We start from the raw sequence: 19,479 nt of genomic DNA, 5'->3' as shown, positions 1-19,479 counted from the left end.
TAGAGAAAATTTTTAAATTGCGATATTTCAGACCCCTGAACACTTTTCGGGGAAATAAGTGTGGGTTTTTTTATAGTCCTATAGGACTAAGGGACCGTCCATAAAGTACTTTACGCTTTTTGGGTGCATTTTTGACGCCCCCTCTCCCCCATGAAACGCGGCGTGACGATGCCTCGCACCCCTCCACCGATGCGTTACGTAACGAATTGCTATGAAGTTAAAAACGCGTAGAAACTGTCAAGACGTACGAGGAAACCGCAATTTCACGCATTAATGTATAGATGCACCTACACTGTATAGGCCTATTTTCATCGCTCTTGCGTTTCATGCCGAGTCGCGGTCGAACCCCATGAACACCCCCCCCCCCTATGAAACGCACCGTGACGGAAGCCCCCCCCCATCTTTTCCTGCGTGCTTTACGTATTTTAAGGACGGCCCCTCACAACCGCTGAAAAAATCGTCGGGTTCGGGGAACGTTTCGGTCTGGACACCGACGATTTGGTGTGAAATGACCCACATACCAAATTCACACCCACGGGGGTTTGGGAAGGCAAGGCACGCAACACGAGCATACTGTATCACCGATATCTAAGTATAATTTTCGGAAATGTACACGTTGTGCAATTGCAGTCGAGCACTAGCAATCAGGCATTAACTTTGGCACTCTGGAACCTTTGCCAGAATCATTTAAGTTGTAATATACACAACAGCTTGCGTCTTGGCAGAAACTACACGCTTTATGTTATGATACTTTTTTTTTGTCCTATGGATGATGCAATTTTAAGCACATCCGACGGTGATACAATTTTGAGCTCGCCTGGCGACACATTTTGTCCGACGACCGATGCCAATTGGACTCTCACCAGACAATTCGTCCCACCTGGCGGATACTATATTGTACGTATCACCGCCGGATGAGCTTAAAAGTGCACATTTAGTGTAGCGGAGAATCAGCTGAAAGTGCTCCGGATCGGGTGGGCGTGGGCGGTCTTGTCTTAAACCTTATCCGGAACACTGTTAGGGTGATGCCATGAATCTCATTGAATCCTGGAACGGGCGAAGGAACAGCTGACTTTGAAACAAATGTGCAAATCTTGTTTCTCGTTGTACACTCGTAGTTCAGGCACCCATATTCTGTTCATGAGCAAATCTATCTGGCTTCCCGCAATCCTGATAATCGCATCTACGTTAACCGTGCCATTTGCTAGAGTGTATTTTCCCTGTAGAAGAAATAATAGCATGAGTATTATTTATATGACAAAGCACCGCAGTAAAAAGTTATTAAGGCCTTACACCGTAAAAATTTGTTGTCACTTTATGACAAGAAAGTTGATAACAGTTTCATCACAAGTTGATGGCCCTTTTAATAATGCGTCTAGTTCGAGGGGGTATGCGCTCTCTGAACCTGTGTACCGACTATTACGCTCTATTACGCCACAAATTAATCGGAATTTACCTAAAAACGGCCTGAAACACACCAAAATTGATAAAATTTTGACAGTTTCGGCTATTACGCGACCAGTACGCGTAATATTACGCGTGCTATTACAGATAGAGTGAACCGACTTTTACGCGAGTGCTTACCCCCTCGGTCGAGTTGCATGGGCGTGACAACTGTGTCAAAGTTTTAATGGCATTCATGAAAGGAAAAGTAGTCTTCAAATTGACATCCAGTGACAGCTAAAATTTTCAAAGTGCCAATCCAAGGGCGGAATAGGTTTAGGCGTTAGGCCACGTAGGGGTGGGAAATTTGTGCTTTTGTGTGGATCTTTCCAATCGCTCTGCAACCTGAAGTATTTATATCCCTTATTTACAGCATGCCTCTAAGCACACTCTTAGTTACAGCATACTTCCAAGCACACGCTAAAATAACGTGTGCCTGCAAGTTCATGCCGAAAGTACCTGCGAAGTACACTTAAACCGGCCTATGTTTTTGGATAGGACTGATCGATTGCACTGAGAAAACCTTACAAACTACTTTAGGCCTTACAATGGCCTTGCTATGACAAAGTATTTTGAGCAAACATATGCTTACACAGAAAATGATACAGGAAGCGGAAGAAGGAAACAATTCGACATATATCCAAATGAGTCTTTATGTTATTATTGGGCCCCAGGAAGGTTTGCATCTTTACACCAAATTAATTGGACCAACAGTTAAGGAGAAAATCCACATGAAAAATGGGTATAACTCAACTTGACCCTCTGTACGATCTAAATTTCATCGGAAAATGGAGGTAACTCAACCAAAGCCCACATGACTCCGTTGCACAAAATGGCAAAAGGAGAGAACTCAAGTTGTGTCTTTATGAATGTAATGCAAAAAAAATCAAGTCAACTTAAAGTAGTACATCAGCTAGGGTTTCCCGCCAAAAATTTTTGAAATTAAAATTTGTCGTAATGCTCTGCGCTTTGCATCAAGTTACAGATAAAGCTCCAAACTCTATTTTAAGTTATATGCAATTTTGATGTAACCCTACAGGGTTTTGACCAATTCAACTATAAAAACGCCCTAAGTCGCGTTTTGACCCAAAAGAGGGCATTTTTTGGACATTCTTTGTTCTGTAGTTCTCATCTATGGACAGGGACCCCCGTTTTTCTGGAAGGATTTTGATTCATTGTAGTGTCTTTTATCTAACTATAGTTTTTCATTGCCTTCTTATTACTCCTTATGTGCCAAAAGTAAACGTTAGCATGTTTTTTAGACCCATTCCCCGTAAGACCCATATTAAAAATCCCAACTTTGACTGCATTTATCTCAGGAACGAGTTCAGGAAGGAGCATTTAGTTTGGTAACATTGACTTCAGCCGAGGGGGGGCTCACTGGGGTCTCAAACGTACAAAGATTTGACGGCCATTGACTGTCGGAATTTTTTTTCATTTTTCTTAACTTTGTTGATTTTTTTTTATTTTCAATGATTTATCCCGAAAAATTTATTTTAAAGGATTTTTGCCTATTTTTTTGATTCTTTTTGATTTTAATTTTGATTTTTTGATTTTTTTTTGATTTTTTTTGAATTTTATGTCCTGCAGAGGCCCAAATTACCGGCAGTCGTACCAACATACGGCAGTTGTTGGCGCGAAATTTCAAACCATTTGAAATGGGATGGCTATATCTGTCCACCATTTTTTCCGTCCCCCGTATTATTGTGTCCCCCCTAAGATAAAATTATAAAACATATATTATATATAAAATATATATAGTATCACCTAATTTTTAATAAATTATAGGCAAAGAAATAGAAAAAACTGTCAGAGGAGTAAAGTTTTGATAGAAGTTGACCCAAATAATTCTTAAAAATTATCAAACAATTAAAAAAAAATACTAAAAAATATTTTAAAAACGTGGGGGCAGAAATATGCTGCATTGACGTCATTGTGGACACTATGAAAAATTTCGCATGCTTAAAACCAGGTGACAGGCAGCCTCTAAGCTAGAGAGCCATCTAGGCTCTGTACTCTTGGCCGAAAGGTTCCGTCACTATGAAAGAGTGCGCAACTAGTCCCAGGCAGACCGCGCAGTTACGGTTGCGGTGAGCTTGGCGTACTCCAGGTTGTGAGGCCCTTGAGTCGTTCAAGCACGCCGAATAGGCCGTGCCGCAGGTAGCGTACGGTTGAGGCGTGCTTGGCGTCCTCCAGGTTGTGAGGCCTTTGAATGGCACTAGCACGCCGCCAAGGCCGCGCCGCAGCCAGCGTGTCCTCCAAGCGTCCCTGCCATTCGTGCGGCATTCAGCCTCACCACCTGGGTGACGGCGTTCTTGGCCTCCGCCGGCATGCATAACCTTCAGTCGCGCAGCACGCCGCCGCGGACGCGCCGCAGCCAGCCTAGCCTGTCCTCCGTGCGCGACGCCACCACTGTTGAGGCGTGCTTTCTTATTGCCTAGTTTCTACTGAACCTGGAATGTTTTGTAATGTATTAAAAATGCATCCATGGGATGTACGTACGTGAGTCCACGTTCCTGCCTTTAGGGTAGTACAGAAAGAGTGTCACAACTAGAAGAAATGAAAATGAAACATGAATTTTGAAACAGAAAAGATAGAATATTTTATTGGGTCTTCAACAGTGAGCAGGGGAAAAGGAAGAAGACTCAGCAATAAATGTTTTCAAAAGAACTTGCAACTCGTCGGGAACCCCTGCACCCCCTGTGCGTCGTCACTCCATCTCCCTCACACCCCCCACATGGAATGTCCCGCGAGTGCGAGAGAGACGGAGTGCCGATAGGCACTAGCGGGTGCAGCCGGCCCCGGCTGCTGCTGCGCGTCGTCGCGCGCATCTCGGCCGAGGCCGCCAGGTGCCAAGGCCGCGAGGGTGGCGGGGTGGCGATGGTGCTGAACTCAGAAAATCGCACCGAGAATTGTGGTTGCGCCCCTGCGTCGCACAATGCGGAAACGACTTCAGTTATCCGGTCCGGTGTACAGCAAATTGGTAATCCGTTATCCGGATAAATAAAAATTTTGAAGTAATCCGGGGTAATCTGGCGTAATCCAATGGTTATCCTGGAAATTTTTCGATGTAGTCCGGAGGTAAGCCGCGGGTTATCCCGGGTTATCCCTATCCGATGTACACAAAGTTTCTCAGTCGTTTCCCCCTCGGCGTCGCACCATGACCGATCTCCCTAGCGGAGATGGAGCCGGCACGGGGAAGTCCGACACGCTGTCTTCTGCTCTTCAGGGACCTTGTGACGGCCCTGCGACGACAATCGACCCTTCCACCGCTTTGAGTGCCCGGCCCGGAGCCGCCCTAGGCAGCGTGCTTGTGTGACTCAAAGGCTGAACATCCTGGCAGAGGACAAGAGCGCGCCTCAACGGTGGTGGCGTCGCGCCTGGAGGACACGCTGGCTGCGGCGCGGCCTAGGCGACGTGCTAGCGTGATTCAAGGGCCCAACAACCTGGAGGACGCCAAGCACGCCTCAACGACACGCGGCCCAGGCGGCGTCATGCGCGACTGAAGGGCTCTGCATGCCGGCGGCCAAGCACGTCGTCGCCCTGGTGGCGAGGCTGCGTGACGCACGAATGACGGGGGCACTTGTAGGACTCGATGGCTGCGGCGCGGCCTAGGCGGCGTGCTAGTGCCAAGTGCCACTCAAAGGCCTCACAACCTGGAGGCCGCCAAGCACGCCTCAACCGTACGCTACCTGCGGCGCGGCCTATTCGGCGTGCTTGAACGACTCAAGGGCCTCGCAACCTGGAGTACGCCAAGCTCACCGCAACCGTGACTGCGCGGTCTGCCTGGGACTGGTTGCGCACTTTTTTCATAGTGACGGAACCTTTCGGCCAAGAGTACAGAGCCTAGATGGCTCTCTAGCTTAGAGGCAGCCTGTCACCTGGTTTTAAGCCTTGGAAATTTTTCATAGTGTCCACAGTGACATTACGGCAGCATATTTATGCCCCCACGTTTTAAAAATAATTTTTAGAAATTATTTATAATTATTTGATAATTTTTAAAAATTATTTAGGGCAACTTACACGGAAAGTAGTGAGCTCAGCTCATTTATTTTGCATTTTTCATTCTCATTATTTAGTTTTAAATGGAGGAACCAAAAATTAAATAAATTGTCAAATAATCCGTTTTAAATGGGGGACAGATTTATTGGTGGATAGTTTGTCTTGGGGGGAAGTTGGATTGGTGGACAGTTGGGGATACCCCTTTGAAATCTATGATGCTAGGTGTCGCGCTAAGCTAGTTATTCTGTAACCGAACTCGCTTATGTTTTGAAGTCTTGTGTATCGGTTGCTCATTCCTTTTCATTTCCTCTGATTATTTTTGATTTTTTTGTGATTATTTTTGATTTTTTTTTATTTTTTGATTTTTTTAAATCATTTTTTGACTTTTTTACAAAGTTTTGATTGATTTTGATTTTCTTCAATGATTTTGATTTTTTTTGATTTTTTGATTTTTCATGATTTTTTTTGATTAGAATTTTGATTTTTTTTGGCGTGTACAATGATTTTCGTCAGTGAGCCCCCCCTCGACTTCAGCGCATGATTTTCTATCGATATGGATCAAATGGGGAACTTTTTTAATACTTTTTTTGTAACTGATGTACTACTTTAACGCCTCCCTAACTAGAAAAAAAAAGAAGTAACTTAAAAAATGTGCCACAGTAATATAGACTCTATGCAGACCTCAGCTTCACTAGAATTGAAATTCTACCTCGTTCGGGAGAACTAAGTAAACATGGTTCCGTAGTCCATTCGTGAAGATTTAAATCAAAGAAACCGTCTACAGAGCAATGTTCCACTTTTGAAAATTTTCAAAGTTATGTTAAAGGCTTTTTAGACAAAAATGAAATTGCATAATTCATCTGATTTGATTTAGTTCACCCTGCAAACAGTTCTTTGTTGCTCCTGAAACATGATGAAAATTAAGTTATTCCCTTTTTCCGCTTCATGGATCAACTACTTCGTAATTTACGAACTATTTCTTCGTATAACAAAGTAAATTGGTTTGTATCATGTAAGCTCAAAATACTTCGGAAGGTTTCAGGCATGTATACTGAAGCGTGTACTAACAGCGACTAACAGGCACACTCATATTTAGCGCCTACATGCCAGGCACATACTTTTACAGTGTGTGCTTGGAAGATCCTGTAACAAGAGTCTGCTTGGAAGCATGCTGCAAATATGAGTGCACTGTATATACACACTTTAGTTTGCAGAGCGTGCAATAAATATTTTGCTGATTCAACTTTTTAAATTAACGGTCATTGGGACTTACTGCCTTAAAGGGACATCGGAATGGAGGCCGAATCGCCTTGATGACCGATGCCCATGGGGTGTTGTCTGACGTTGCCAGAGTGCACACGCCCGCTGGGAACTTCCACGCACTAAAACTCTCGCACGTGTTGTGAGAGATGCCGTCTCGGCAGGCCGTAATGCTGATGTCCAACTGCGAAGAAAGTGACACACTCATTCCAGGAACGTGACATCACGTTCAAACGAATGTGACAAAATGTCACGTTCGTTAGAGCATTGTGTCACGTTCGTTAGAGCATTGTGTCACATTCGTTTGAATGTGAATAAGTTAATTTATGGCCGATTCACATCGAAACGAACGTTACACAATGCTCAAACAACCGTGACACTTTGTCACATTCGTTTGAACGTGATGTCACGTTCCTAGAACAAGGTAGGTTTACGCCAGACCGCGTCTTGTCGTAACAGGCTTCGCGATATCTCGCTGCCTGTTTCTCCAATCCACGCCTGGCGTACCTACCTTGGCCTGCGGCGCTAGCCTGCCTTCGGCAGGTAATAGCTTCTCCGTCGTCGGTTACGTCTAATTTGTTGCGTGCTGGGGGCTCCGATTTTTCGCCGTTTTTTAAGGTGTTTTTCGGCTATAAAAACTGAACCAATTTAGCTAGAAAAGTGAAATTTCGCGAGTGCCGAGCCAATGATATACCCAAAAAGTGTTCAAAATCTCATTGAGATCGGCCGAGCCGTTCAGGAGGAGTAGTTGCGGACACACAGACAGACAGACAGGAAAGACTTTTCAACCCCACTGGGCCAATAAATTATTTTTGCTACACTGCCAATCCAAGTGTGAGACAGTCTCACACCTGTAGGTGTGGGACAGTTTGTCTCACACTTCCAAGTAGGAGACACGGTTTGTCCCACACTTGCTGCCTATACTAGCTCTGTGGTTCAATGCCACGGGTCCCACGCCTGCAAGTGTAAGACAAACCGTGTCTCACACTTGCAAGCGTGAGACAAGCGCGGCTCACACATAAAGCGTGAGACAAATTGTCTCACACCTACAAGTGTGATACTGTCTCACACTTGGATTGGCAGTGTACATTCAAAACTTAAACGTCTGAAGTGAGCCCCATATGCACTTCACCGAGAACGACTTACCCGCGATAAAAGCTTGGCTTCTCCATAATTTTCCATTGCACAGTTGATTAAATTGTCTCCCTTGCTCGTTCTGACAGCCGATGAGTTCTTTATTTCAAAGTGACCGGGTTTGCCCGAGCAGTTGTCTACAGACAAAAGCTGGAATATGATCCGAGATTGGGGTTTCTGCCTTGACGCACACACCTGACAAGAGATGGATACACAATATGAGCACACTAGTGAAAGAAAGGCATTATATGACCTTACAGGCGAGGGGTCTAGAACTCCTTTTGAAAGTTACACTTGAATACTGATAGTGTTTACCCGAGAAAATTCTTTAAGAACTCTTTAAGTTTGGGCCAGTTCAGAGCGTTTTTGCCTTATCATCAGAAAAAAAATACAGAGAAAATGTCCAGTTTTGGCATGTGATTTCCAGTAATTTTTGAACGAAGTGTGCACAGGATTACCTGGGTGATGGACCCCTAGCTTACAGAGCGTGAACGATTTACGTTTTTGAAAGGGCGTGAAAGACCGTTCATACCCGGGCGTACACACTAAATGTCATGGGACATTTTTTGTCCCATGAATGATGCAATTTTAAGTACATCCGGTGGTGATGCAATTTTGTGTCCGCCAGGCGGGATAAATTGCCTAGTGAAAGTACAATTTGCAGCAGGCGTCGGACAAAATGTGTCGCCAGACGGGAACCAAATTGTATCAGCGTCGGATGTGCTTAAAATTGCATAAACCGTGGGACAAAAAAAGTCCCATGACACTAAGTGTGTGGGCTTCATGCCTTTGTTTTGACAGTGCAGGAAAGCGCACATATGATATTTGAACTAGCTTCTGATGCCACTTGTTGACCTGTCCCAGTGTTCAAAAATAAATTTAAAACTAGAACCCACACTTGCGAAACCAACGCGGTCTACCGCGCACCAACTGATGCGCACTCTTAAAACCTTACGAAGTATTTTGAGCATACATATAACAAACTAAAATACTTTGTTATACGAAGAAATAGTTTGTAAATTACGAAGTATTTTCTTAGAAAGCTTACGTATGCTCAAAATACTTTGTTATGCAAACTACTTTTCTTTGTAAGGCCCAAAATAGTTTGTAAGGTTTTCTCAGTGCGGTCAAGGAAGTGCCATTAAACCAGCATGAAATGGATCTGAGCTTAGCTCAAGCGTGGAGCGGAGACCCGTCACTGTCCGCACCGCTCAAGCGGAGTTGACCGCGTTAGGGCTCAGTGCACTGCACAGTGGTTTAAAATGCTGTTTTAGGGGGAATAAGTCGATTTTTCAAAACCGTCCTGGAGGCATGCTGGGGGGTGGAAACGGACATTAATACTCCAATATAACGTGAAATAACCTTCGCAGATTTTTAAATTGAGCCGGGAGCGACGGGGAAAGGTTTGATTCTAGTATTTTGTATTTTAGGTAATTTCACCTAATTTTCTTCAATTTTTCCGACCGCCATTTTTTTCGGTAGGGCGATGCTACTTGTAAGCTGGCGTCTTTTTCTCTTAGTGTCATCACTAGACAAAGGAAAGCAGCATATAGAACAACATTCCGTTAGCGCTTGGGCCCACGGTTGCGTTTTTTTGCTATAAATGAGTTCAAAACCTTAAAAAACATACTTTTTGAGTTTTGGTCATCTATGTGAGCGTATGTAGCTGAGTTATTGGTACGAGGCGCTTCCCTTACATGTATATTAACATGTCCTGACGATAACTTTCCCGCATACGTCCGCATCACGAAACGCAAGGGGATCAACACTACAAAAACGTGCCAAATTGACTAGTTTTGGGGCTATTCGCTTCTGATGTACACCACTCAAAATGAAAAAAACATTAGTGGGATTGTTTTTCTTTTCAAATATTTTGTTTTTCTTCATAACTAAATGATTTAATGCGGCTCAGAAGTTAAAACTAAGTATTTTGATCATTTTTTAGTTTTGCACTTTTTGTCAATTTTGCCAGTTTTCTTCTAATTTTGCTATTTTTCTCTTTATTTTAGAATTATTACTCCAATTTATATCGGACCACCTTTTCCTTTGAACTGGTCTTTACCTATTGCCTACCGATGATTCAGTTCAATTCTGGTAGCATTTGGTCGCACGGGACGCTTGCTAGGACTTATTCCCCCGAAAATCGCATTTTAAACCACTGTGCACTGTAACCAAACATCAATCTAAGCCAGGGGTCGTGTGAGCTTGGGCCCGCTTTTCAAAACCCGGCGAGAATTCGGACCGACTTGCCGCAGTTCCCAATTGGATCGATCGAAACCTCCGTTTAGACACTGCATTTGGCAGTAAAAATTTGACAGTGAATGGCAAATAACTTTTAGGTGGGCAGAGCTTACATCATTGAATCCCGAACGAGACGAAAGAAGCAATGAGAGCGCAACGAGTAGGATGGCATTGACGAGTCGAGGCATGTTCCAGCGGGCTGTCCATAGTGTAAGTAAGTCCTGCAAGCCGCCGCGCGGTAATGAACCGTACAGCACCGACGCCATTAGTCTAATCGCATTTCTCGTGGCGGAAGCTCATCATGGCGCTGTGTTTGTTTCCAGCAGGTTCGCGCACACTGCAATAATTCAACCAATATGACGTCATATTCGACGGAATGTGAATTTAGCCACGTTCGATTTGATTATGATGCCCGATTCGCAGCGGAATGGCGAAAGCTGCTGTCGTGGGCCTTGTCCCGAGGGGGTAAACACTAAAAGAAATCGTGTACAGACTACTCGGTATTACGCTGTAATACGGGGGTATTACACGTGTGTTACGGCCTAAACATGGCAAAATATGGCACATTTGTGCCAGAAATGGTATTACGACCACGTGTAATACGCGTAATACACGGTTTTTGTGCACAGGGTATTACGCGAGTGGTTACCCCCTCGCCTTGTCCTCCTAAGAACCCCAACCCGTCCAAGCTACGGATGTGAAGCCCCTAACGAACGTGATGAAATTTACATGCAGACGCAACAGTGCACTCACCATAGAGGCTGGAGTTGACCACCAACGGTTAAATTAGCTGGGTACGAAATTGGCTGAGCGCTCTGAAAGTTTGTTGTCGCTTCATAACAATCGTGGGTGATATTTTAATCATTTTCAAATAATGGCAATCTCATCCCTCATTAATTATGACATTATCATCACAGCGCATACAGTCGTTGCATGGACTTGAAATTAGTAGAATTTTGACCTACGCTACTGTTTCGCGTACTGTTGAGAAACGCTCATTTGCTACGCAGAAAGCAAGAGGATTAGAGTGCGGAACTTGGGAGGTTGAGCGTCTGCGTCGCCGTTCTGCCGCGTCTGCTGAGGATCATCTTTATACAACTACGGCCTTCGTACTTCTGGATTTCTTCACCACTTCTGTATCAGTGCTTCTTCGAAGTAGTACGGTCTGTTCTTCTGAAGAGTGCTATCATGTTCCCGAAACGTTACGTTACGTTGGCTCGGACTCCCCGCCCTCCTCCCACGTACCGCAGCGTTACGCAGGACGGATAACTCCCTATCTTGTTAAGGGTGTCCTAGTCGTCGTCGACGATCAAAGAACAAGCCCCAACCTGAGCCCGGGTTGAGCCCGACTTAAGCCCCGACTCAAGCCCCAATTTTCAGAGCCCGGATTGAGCCCCGTTTGAGCCCCACTTGAGCCCCGTGGCAATAAATCATGCTAAATTGCGTGATTTCAGGTCGCAGGGCTCAAATGGGGCTTAAACGGGGCTCAATCCGGGCTCTGAAAATTGGGGCTTGGGTCGGGGCTCAACCGGGGCTCAGACCATCGGGGCTCAAACGGGACGGGGCTCATGTCCTGTATGCCGGTTAAGGCTGGGAATTTCGCTTTTCATTCAGGAAATTTAAACATTGTCTATCTAGGCAGGTGTACGCCAGACAGTAGATAGTGGCTAGTATCAGACTTCGCGATGCTGCGCCAGTTCCGACAATCCACGCCTGGCGTTTCAACTAACTACCTTGGCCTGCGGCGCTGGCCTGCCTTCGGCAGACTATTGCCACTCATCTACTGTAAATCTATCGGCGTGACTTCGTGCCGTGTGACTACCATGATGACGCGCACGCACTGCAAGAAAAAGCCTCCACCAAAATACAGAACTTCCTGGAAAATTCTTCATCAGGATTTCGGACTTAAAAGCCCCGGGAAATACCCGGAAATTTGAAATTCCGGTAGCGCTAGACGCCCTGTATTATCGCTTTGGCATTACACTATAGGGTACTTCGGAGGAAGTCCAGACCGGAAGTCAACGATAGAACGGGAGCAACCAAAGAGTGTCCCGAGGCCGTGCTGAGCGGTGGTGGGGGCGGCTGGGGGCCGGGATGGGCAGAGTGGGGGCAGCGTGCGTGCAACGCCTTCATCCCCCACTCCGCCGCGCTGATTTCGACCCCCTCCACCGCTCAGTAGGGCCGCGCGATGCTGTTTTGTTTTTCCCATTCTGCCGCTGACTTCCGGTCTCGGTTTTCCCCTAAGTAAGTTACCCTATTACAGCCTTGAAAAACTTCGGCCTGCTCTAATGATAGCTGAAGTAACTGCTGCCGGTTTCGGTTTGCGGTTTCTCTTTTTCGTCGACGCGGCTTTTGTTGTCTTATGTTTGTAAAACGTATCATTGAACCATTTGAGCAGAGTTTAGCTCTGACCCCCCAAAAGTCTTCATGAACTGCTACCTCACGGACGTTGAGGGCATGAGTCACGCGAAGGGAAGTCTATTCGAAAAGAAATAATTTAAAGAAACGCTGTTCTGTACGATGACCACTAATTTGGTTTATGAATGAAGACAATCGAGAAGGCTTTCTACAGTGCATTTGAAAGACTTGATTAAGTTCGTTGAGTTTTCTTCACCTTCTGTTTTATTGTTGGTTGCAGCTGCACTGAGTTGAAAGTCCGACGCAGAGAGGGACGCTGTGCCTGACGGTCTTGGACTGCGAGCAGTCTCTAGTGCGAGTATCTCGGTATCGTCGTCGGTGGGCTGCTGTTCAGTGCGCAGTGCCTGTGCTCCAGCTCCTATATGGATCAACCGGTGAGTCAATGCGGCCCCTCTTTTTGGCCCGTCCCGTTCATTTTTTTTTTAAAAAAATGACGGAGGGACGGGCATATAGTATGATGCCTGCTGTGCGTCCGTCCGTCCGTTCGTCCGTTCGTCCGTCCGAGGACTTCCCGTGGTCTGATCTTGACCAAATTTGGTATGCAGCCTCCTTGGGTGACCCTTAGAACCGCCCGGTGGCAGCAAATCCGATCCGAGCCCCGGGGGCGCTGCTGCAGGTGCATCATGGTCTACATGGGGTCGAGGAGGATCTCGGCAACGGATGCAGCTAGAAGGGCATGTAGGGGTATTTTTGGAATCGGGGCGACGAGAAAAAACCAATGGTGCCAGTTTCGAGCGAATCGGAGAAGTTCGGACCCGGGTTCAAATCCCAGCGGGGTATTTTTGAACATTCTTTTTATTCGAGTTTTTGCATTGTTTCTGATGTCCTTGAGGGTGCTGATGACGAAAACTACATTTATTTTAACCCCAGACTCAGGTTTAATTCCCGTCAGGGTCAAACATAGGCGAAATTCGTACGTTTCTTAATGTACGGGACGGGCCAAAGTTGCCGATGAATATCGCTACTTTTCCTGTTATTTTCCCTCCATTTACTATCAGCAAATCCGAGCCCCGGGGGCGCTGCTCCAGGTGCATCATGGTCTACATGGGGTCGAGGAGCATTGTAGCAACTAGCAACGGATATGGTTAGGAGGGCATGTAGAGGTATCGTCGGAATTGGGGTGACGAGAAAAAGCGGTGCTTGTTTCGAGTAAATCTGAGAAGATTGGACCCAGGTTTAAACCCCGGTGGGGTCCATTACAAACCTTTGTTTTAGAAATTCAACTTTTTACAAATTCTTTTAAATGTTTTTGGGCGTTGATGATGAAAGTAACATCCATTTAGACCCAGACTCAGATTAAATCCCGTTCAGGTTCACTGTTAAAAAAATCTGAAAATTTAGACCAATTTTGTCAGACTTAGCGCACGCTTAAGACCTTACGAAGTATTTTGAGCATTTAATGCAAACCAAGTCACTTTCTTATGCGAAGAAATAGTTCGTTAATTACGAAGTATTTTCTTTGTAAGCTTATGTATGCTCAAAATACTTTGATATATCAAGCTTCTTTTCTTTTTAAGGCAAGGTGTGGGTGAAAATTTGTTCCAAAATTGATTAAAATGATATATTAAATTCTCTTGGTATTTTAATGTACAATATTCTTCTATTACCGACAGTATGTCCTGAAGGTCTGTGTTAAGAACCCTTGTTGGTATTTTAATGTACAATATTCTTCTATTACCCTTATAAGGGTTCATGTAACATGGACTGATGTATTGTATGCTCCTTTGCTGGTCACCCAACACTCACAACTAGTGTCGAAGGAATTTTTTCTACTCCACCAACTAGCCACGCATTCTGTTTTGTTTTATAGTGTCCATACTTCTTTGAGGAGTTCTTTGTGGTCCATGTATCAATGTAACAGAGCGATATTTTGAATAGCTGGCCGCTTTCTCTAATCGCTGAGCACTAAGTGGTATAAAATAGAGAAAAAACTAAATTTTTGACATCTTAAACTCTTCAGTCTGCTCTGTCAAAACAAAAAAAAAAACAAATTCAAATATCTTTCTGTTACATTAAAGTTTAGGGGTCTCGGTAACTCCAAAGCAAATTTCAGATCATTCTGTCAAAAAACTTTGCGTGCCTGATTTTCTACTAAACGCCAATGAAAACAGCCTGCTGTGGACATATGGGTGGGTAGATTTGGATGAAATTTGGTGTGTAATAGTTTCCTACCTAGTACTTAAACGCCCTTAAGTTTCGACCACCAGAGACAATCGACATAGAAGTTTCAGTTATATTATACTTCCCGATATTATTTCTCAAAGCTAGAGGGTCATGTTTACTGCTCACGTTTGAAAAACTAGTGGACAAATTTTTGATGAAGAACTTCTACACTCCCCAAAAAATGTCCTGTCAACGCCGTTAATTTATTACCTATGTTTGCTGTTATGCAATTCACGGCGTTTGCTGTGAACTAGTTCACGGCGTTCATTCTGATCTCGGTTACAGTGTTCACTGTGATCTGGCCACAGTAAACGCCGTGAATTGGAGCCTGATTTGCAGTACTTCGGTGCTCAGCGGCGTCAAACTCACAGTGTTTACTGTAGACCAGATCACAGTGAACACCGTGAACAAGATCACAGTGAATCGCGTGAGCATATCACAGTAAACGCTGTGAATTGATCTACAGTGAAAACTGGTAATAAATTAACGGCATTGACAGGACATTTTTGGTAGAGTATAGCGGGGACTGAGTAGCTCTGCGCGCAGTGAAATATTGTCATTATTGGGCAAATATGTTGTTTTGTCTTGTGCCCTTCGCACATTCCACTAAAATGACAGTAGATCAACCACTTTGTTTTCAAAATCATTCTTGTAGAACCCTCTTTTCATTGATAATAAGTGTTTTTTCCCACGACGAACAGAAAGGACTCTGTAACAGTAGGAACTTTGTCAAAATTTGACCAAAAAATGATGCAAATGGTGCTATTGCCGCCTGAAACGCAGGCCAATTTCACTCAGTTCGATCATTTGGGGCGGATACGAGAGTAAGCGGAATATATATGTGCATGCTCTAATGGTTTCTTTATATATGTGCATGCTCTAATGGTTTCTTTGAACTTTCATCTACCAGTTCAAGGGAATTAAATCACGAATTATGATCAAACTCAGTGAAATTCGCCGGCGTTTAAGACACGATTCTCTTGGAGGGAACGCCTACATAAGATCTTTTGAATTCCACCCCTCAGTGTTGTTTCCATTTTCCGGTAAATTGAGGTCTTAAGGGGTCAAGTTGAGTTATATCTTTTTTCCAATTGAATTTTCTTCATAACTGCCGGGAATTAAATCAAATGATTTGCTTCAATGATGTTAACCATTCTAAGGCACAACACTGGTAAAACTAGAGCCTCTGTTTTCAATTGTAATCACACTGTCCGAAATTTTGTCGTAAATTAGCGTCAAAAACGTCGCTAATTTTGATAGCGACAGAAATCGTTCTGAAACTACTTCGTCGTAACTGAACGACTAAAAAATCATTTCTCTACGACAATGTCGTAATCGCGATTTCATGTTTTTAAATCTAAAACCCCCGAAAAGTTGATGAAAAGTTGCAATTTTGCTCGCTTACTTACGATTTGTGTCGTTCATTTGCGATTCTTTACACAAATTTACGACAAGATTCGTAAATGTGCGACTGAAGTCATAACTGCACGACATATTCCATAGATGAGAATTACGATCGTTCGGAAACTTACGATTAAGTTGTAAATTTACGACTCAATTCGATTCAAAACGGAACGTCTCGCCATAAAAATTAGCGACAAATATGTCGTAAATTTACGACTCAAGTCGTATATTTCCGACTTGAGTCGTAACAAAATGTGTCGTTTAAAAACGACATAATTGTTCTACAAAATGTCGTAAATTTACGATTATTTTTAACAGTGCAGATTACGCTTGAAAGTTACAGGTTCATCCGCCAAGTTTCCCCCTACCCAAATGCATGCACTGAGAATGAATTGGTCACCACCATCACCCTTTAAATGGGTGATGCAACTTAAGACAACGAATTCGTTGCCCAATGGTGACGAAAAATTCATCACCCGAAATTTGGTAACAGGCGTTTGGTCGCCCAAATTTGGGTAACGCCGTCCGTCGACGACGCCGTGAGGTTCCCGATGACGTCCTTCCGGGGCCACGATGACCGGAGGCCTCAACGCCACACTGGTGAAACTAAAGCGTAACTCTATGCTTGAGTCAAGCATAAAGTTACGCTTGAAGACGTTACGCTTAAAATCAAGCATAGGCTAGAAATTCCCCCATGCATTTAGATAGGGGGAATCTTGGCGGATGAGCCTGTTACGCTTGAGTTCAAGCGTAAACTGATTACGCTTGAAAACAGTGGGTAATACTACGCTTTAGTTTTACCAGTGCACATTGGTTCATCGTGATGGCCCCGGAAGAGCGTCATCGGGGACCTTACGGCGTCACCGACGACGTTACCCAAATTTGGGCGACAATTTCATGACTGCCCAAAATTTGGTCACCGCGGCCTCGTCACCCAAATTTGGGCAACGGTGCGTGCGTTACCCAGTGAAAGGGCAATGGTGGTGACTTTCATTCTCAGTGTGGGGTCAGTCCACGCTTCATTTCAAGCGTAACGTCTTCAAGCGTAACTTTATGCTTGACTCAACACGGTAAAGACGGTTCCTGGTTTTCCCAGGAACTCCCTGGAAATGGCCTATGTCTTTACCATAGGCTTCCTGGGAAAACCAGGTACCGTTTTTACCGTGAAGCATAGAGCTGCGCTTAAGTTTCTTGGATCAATCTGATAGTGTCGGCATGTTGCCCGCAGCTGCTGCCCGTGCCGGACGACGGCGCCGTGCTGCCCGTGCCGGAAGGCGCCCTGCTGCTCTTGCCGGATGACGCCCTGTTGTCCATCCTGGCCCACCTGTCGCCAAAGGATCTCCTCAGCTGCCGCCTCGTTGCCCCCCGACTCCGGGAGCTCTGCCTGCGCCCGGAACTGTGGCGCTCTACCATCCTCAAGTACGGAGGCCCAGACATGGGTGTGCTAGCGGATGCCCTCGGTGTCGTGCCCTGCCTTGGAGAAATAGTCCCATGTGGCCTCTCCGTGGACTTGGACGCGCTGGCCCAGCTGGCCTCTTTCGTGAGGGAGACCACGAGTGTGATTGGAAGGCTGGTGTTTCTGGTGAACTCTCCGACCGACGCTGCGCACGCCACGACCATCCTAGAGAAAGTGTCCAGTCTCGGAGGCCTAAAACGGCTATGGTTGTCCGTAGGGAACACCCCTAGCGACGCCGTTACTCCGCTTTTCCAAGCTATCTGCAGTGTGTCGAGTCTGTGTGAACTGGAACTTGTTTGCGCCAGCTCTCCGCCTGCTACGGTCTCCTGGAATGATCTACGAAATCCCTCCTTGACCAGGTTCTGTTACGCGTCAAGTTCTGCACTTGTGGACTCTTTTCCTCAGGCGCTACTGACGGCCCATGGAACCACCCTCGAAGAAGTGGAGCTCTCCGGGACGGAGGACCTTCCCGTCGCCCTCCTGAAGGCCATGCCCAGGCTGCACTCCGTGGCCTGCAGTCCGGTGGACAGCCTGTCGCAGTTCTTGCCGGCACCCACACTGGACACGGTGTTCCTGTCCGCCCCGCGCGAGGACGCCTTTCCCCGCGGGGCCCTGGACTTGCTGCGCGAAGCGTCGCAGCTGAAATTCGTGTCGTTCCACTTCCCGACGGAGAGTCCTGCCGCTCCACTGGAAGCGCTCGTGCGCTCGCGCTCGGCCCGCTGCCTGGAGACGCTCTGGCTGTATTCCGCCTCCGCCTTCTTGGACCTGGTGGCCGCTGCCCTGCCGCGCTTCCCGTCCTTGCACACGCTGTACCTGGAGGACCCGCCTTCGGACTCGTTTCTGCGCGCCGTCAGCCCCGCCAGTGCGCCGCGCCTCGCCACGCTGGACGTGCCGCCTCCGGTGTCGTGCCCGCACTCGTGGCTGCACGGCCCGGCCGTCGTGGACGTCCTGCAGCGCAACCCGCGGCTGCACCTCCGCTTCGACCGCTGCCCGGGCATCCCCGACGACTGCCCCTGCTGCTGGTGCCGGTGGGGATGCCACGCGGAGCTGAGGCTGAGGCCGGCCAGCCTCGATTCTCCCTTCTCCGCCCACAGGAGGAGGGCGGGCTGCCCTGCGGACTGCTTCCAGGTGGCCGTGGCGCCTTGCCCGAGCTGCGCCCGCTCCGCTGCCTAGCCAGTGCCGCTCGGCCGCCTGGCCCGTGACCCACACTGTATCCTTGTCCATCTGAAGTCACGAGGTCGCCCTGATTTACGCAGCGCATCCTCTTTGCAGTCCTCTTCGCAGTCCTCTTTGCAGTGAAATTGCCCAGCCATGTAGCAGCTCGATAACTGATTTCATAACTCACCTGCATATTCGTTTAATTTTAACTGACCTAGTTGCTGTGAATAAAATTTGGTTCTAAATGTCGTCGTTGAGCCTCTGACTGGGTAGATTTTGTGAACTATCACAGCCATGTAACAGCTGGATCTCTGATTCTATTAACCTCCATAGTCGCTTGCTGTTATCTGACCTAGTTCCTGCTAATAAAATTTGTTTCTGAATGTCTGTGTTGTGACCCATGAATATTGGACCTGGTAAGTTTTATTCCTAATTCGTTATTATCTATGGTCCTCCGTTCATTTCAAGGTGAAGAATGGATGAAATACTTAAAAAAATTGTCCCAGATTGTTCAAGCTTTGAGTGTTGTCCTGGAGAGCGACGCTCGCTTCCTTACTGTTATTTAAGTGGGGACCCTGGTGGAAAAAATGGGCAAAATTGCCAAAAGTAGTATTTTCAAAGCTTATAGATAAAACTGTGCATAGAAGGTTACAGATTCAACAGGTTGAACACCTTTAAGCTAAGTGGGTAGTTTCTTTATCATTTGGAAAGAAATATCATGAAGATCAGTTGTCGTTGGCACTCTCAACCTCACAGTTTTGCTCAGTTGACAAAAAGTTTTGTCGTAGAAAGACTTCCTG

At 45.9% G+C, this 19,479-nt stretch overlaps 2 protein-coding genes across 14 annotated transcripts; one reads left to right on the top strand and one right to left on the bottom strand.

The window, feature by feature from the left end:
• Nucleotides 1-546: 546 nt before the first annotated feature.
• Nucleotides 547-10,315, bottom strand: LOC117652538. The gene is made up of 4 exons (XM_034397524.1): nucleotides 10,194-10,315; nucleotides 7,852-8,034; nucleotides 6,719-6,889; nucleotides 547-1,220 (listed from the first exon to the last, which is right to left on the bottom strand). Exons 1-4 carry the CDS (start codon nucleotides 10,266-10,268, stop codon nucleotides 1,038-1,040), a joined length of 612 nt encoding a protein of 203 aa, XP_034253415.1. The 5' UTR covers nucleotides 10,269-10,315; the 3' UTR covers nucleotides 547-1,037.
• On the top strand, nucleotides 10,040-19,068 carry LOC117652536. Of its 13 annotated transcripts, none has more exons than XM_034397513.1 (4): nucleotides 10,762-10,874; nucleotides 11,091-11,238; nucleotides 12,719-12,872; nucleotides 17,294-19,068. In XM_034397513.1, exons 3-4 carry the CDS (start codon nucleotides 12,861-12,863, stop codon nucleotides 18,692-18,694), a joined length of 1,413 nt encoding a protein of 470 aa, XP_034253404.1. In that variant the 5' UTR covers nucleotides 10,762-10,874; nucleotides 11,091-11,238; nucleotides 12,719-12,860; the 3' UTR covers nucleotides 18,695-19,068. The 13 variants fall into 13 exon arrangements, with proteins under 13 accessions (XP_034253414.1, XP_034253406.1, XP_034253411.1 ...); XM_034397510.1 differs by having other exon boundaries at nucleotides 11,091-11,243; XM_034397511.1 differs by having other exon boundaries at nucleotides 10,847-10,925; nucleotides 11,091-11,243.
• The last annotated feature ends 411 nt before the right edge of the window (nucleotides 19,069-19,479 follow it).

Source organism: Thrips palmi, unplaced genomic scaffold (assembly GCF_012932325.1).
Source record: "Thrips palmi isolate BJ-2018 unplaced genomic scaffold, TpBJ-2018v1 HiC_scaffold_7, whole genome shotgun sequence".
Classification (NCBI taxonomy): Eukaryota; Metazoa; Arthropoda; class Insecta; order Thysanoptera; family Thripidae; genus Thrips; species Thrips palmi.
Note: the sequence above shows the minus strand (reverse complement) of the source record. Positions and strands in the feature narration are given on the sequence as shown.

Bases quoted from the DNA above. Each gene is read 5' to 3' on its own strand.
- LOC117652538 (XM_034397524.1), bottom strand. From the start codon at position 10,268: ATGCCTCGACTCGTCAATGCCATCCTACTCGTTGCGCTCTCATTGCTT. The intron at 8,035-10,193 runs GTAAGCTCTGCC...ATCTCTTGTCAG, and splicing joins CTCGTTCGGGATTCAATGAT to GTGTGTGCGTCAAGGCAGAA. The intron at 6,890-7,851 runs GTAAGTCGTTCT...CTTTCTTCGCAG, and splicing joins AAGCCAAGCTTTTATCGCGG to TTGGACATCAGCATTACGGC.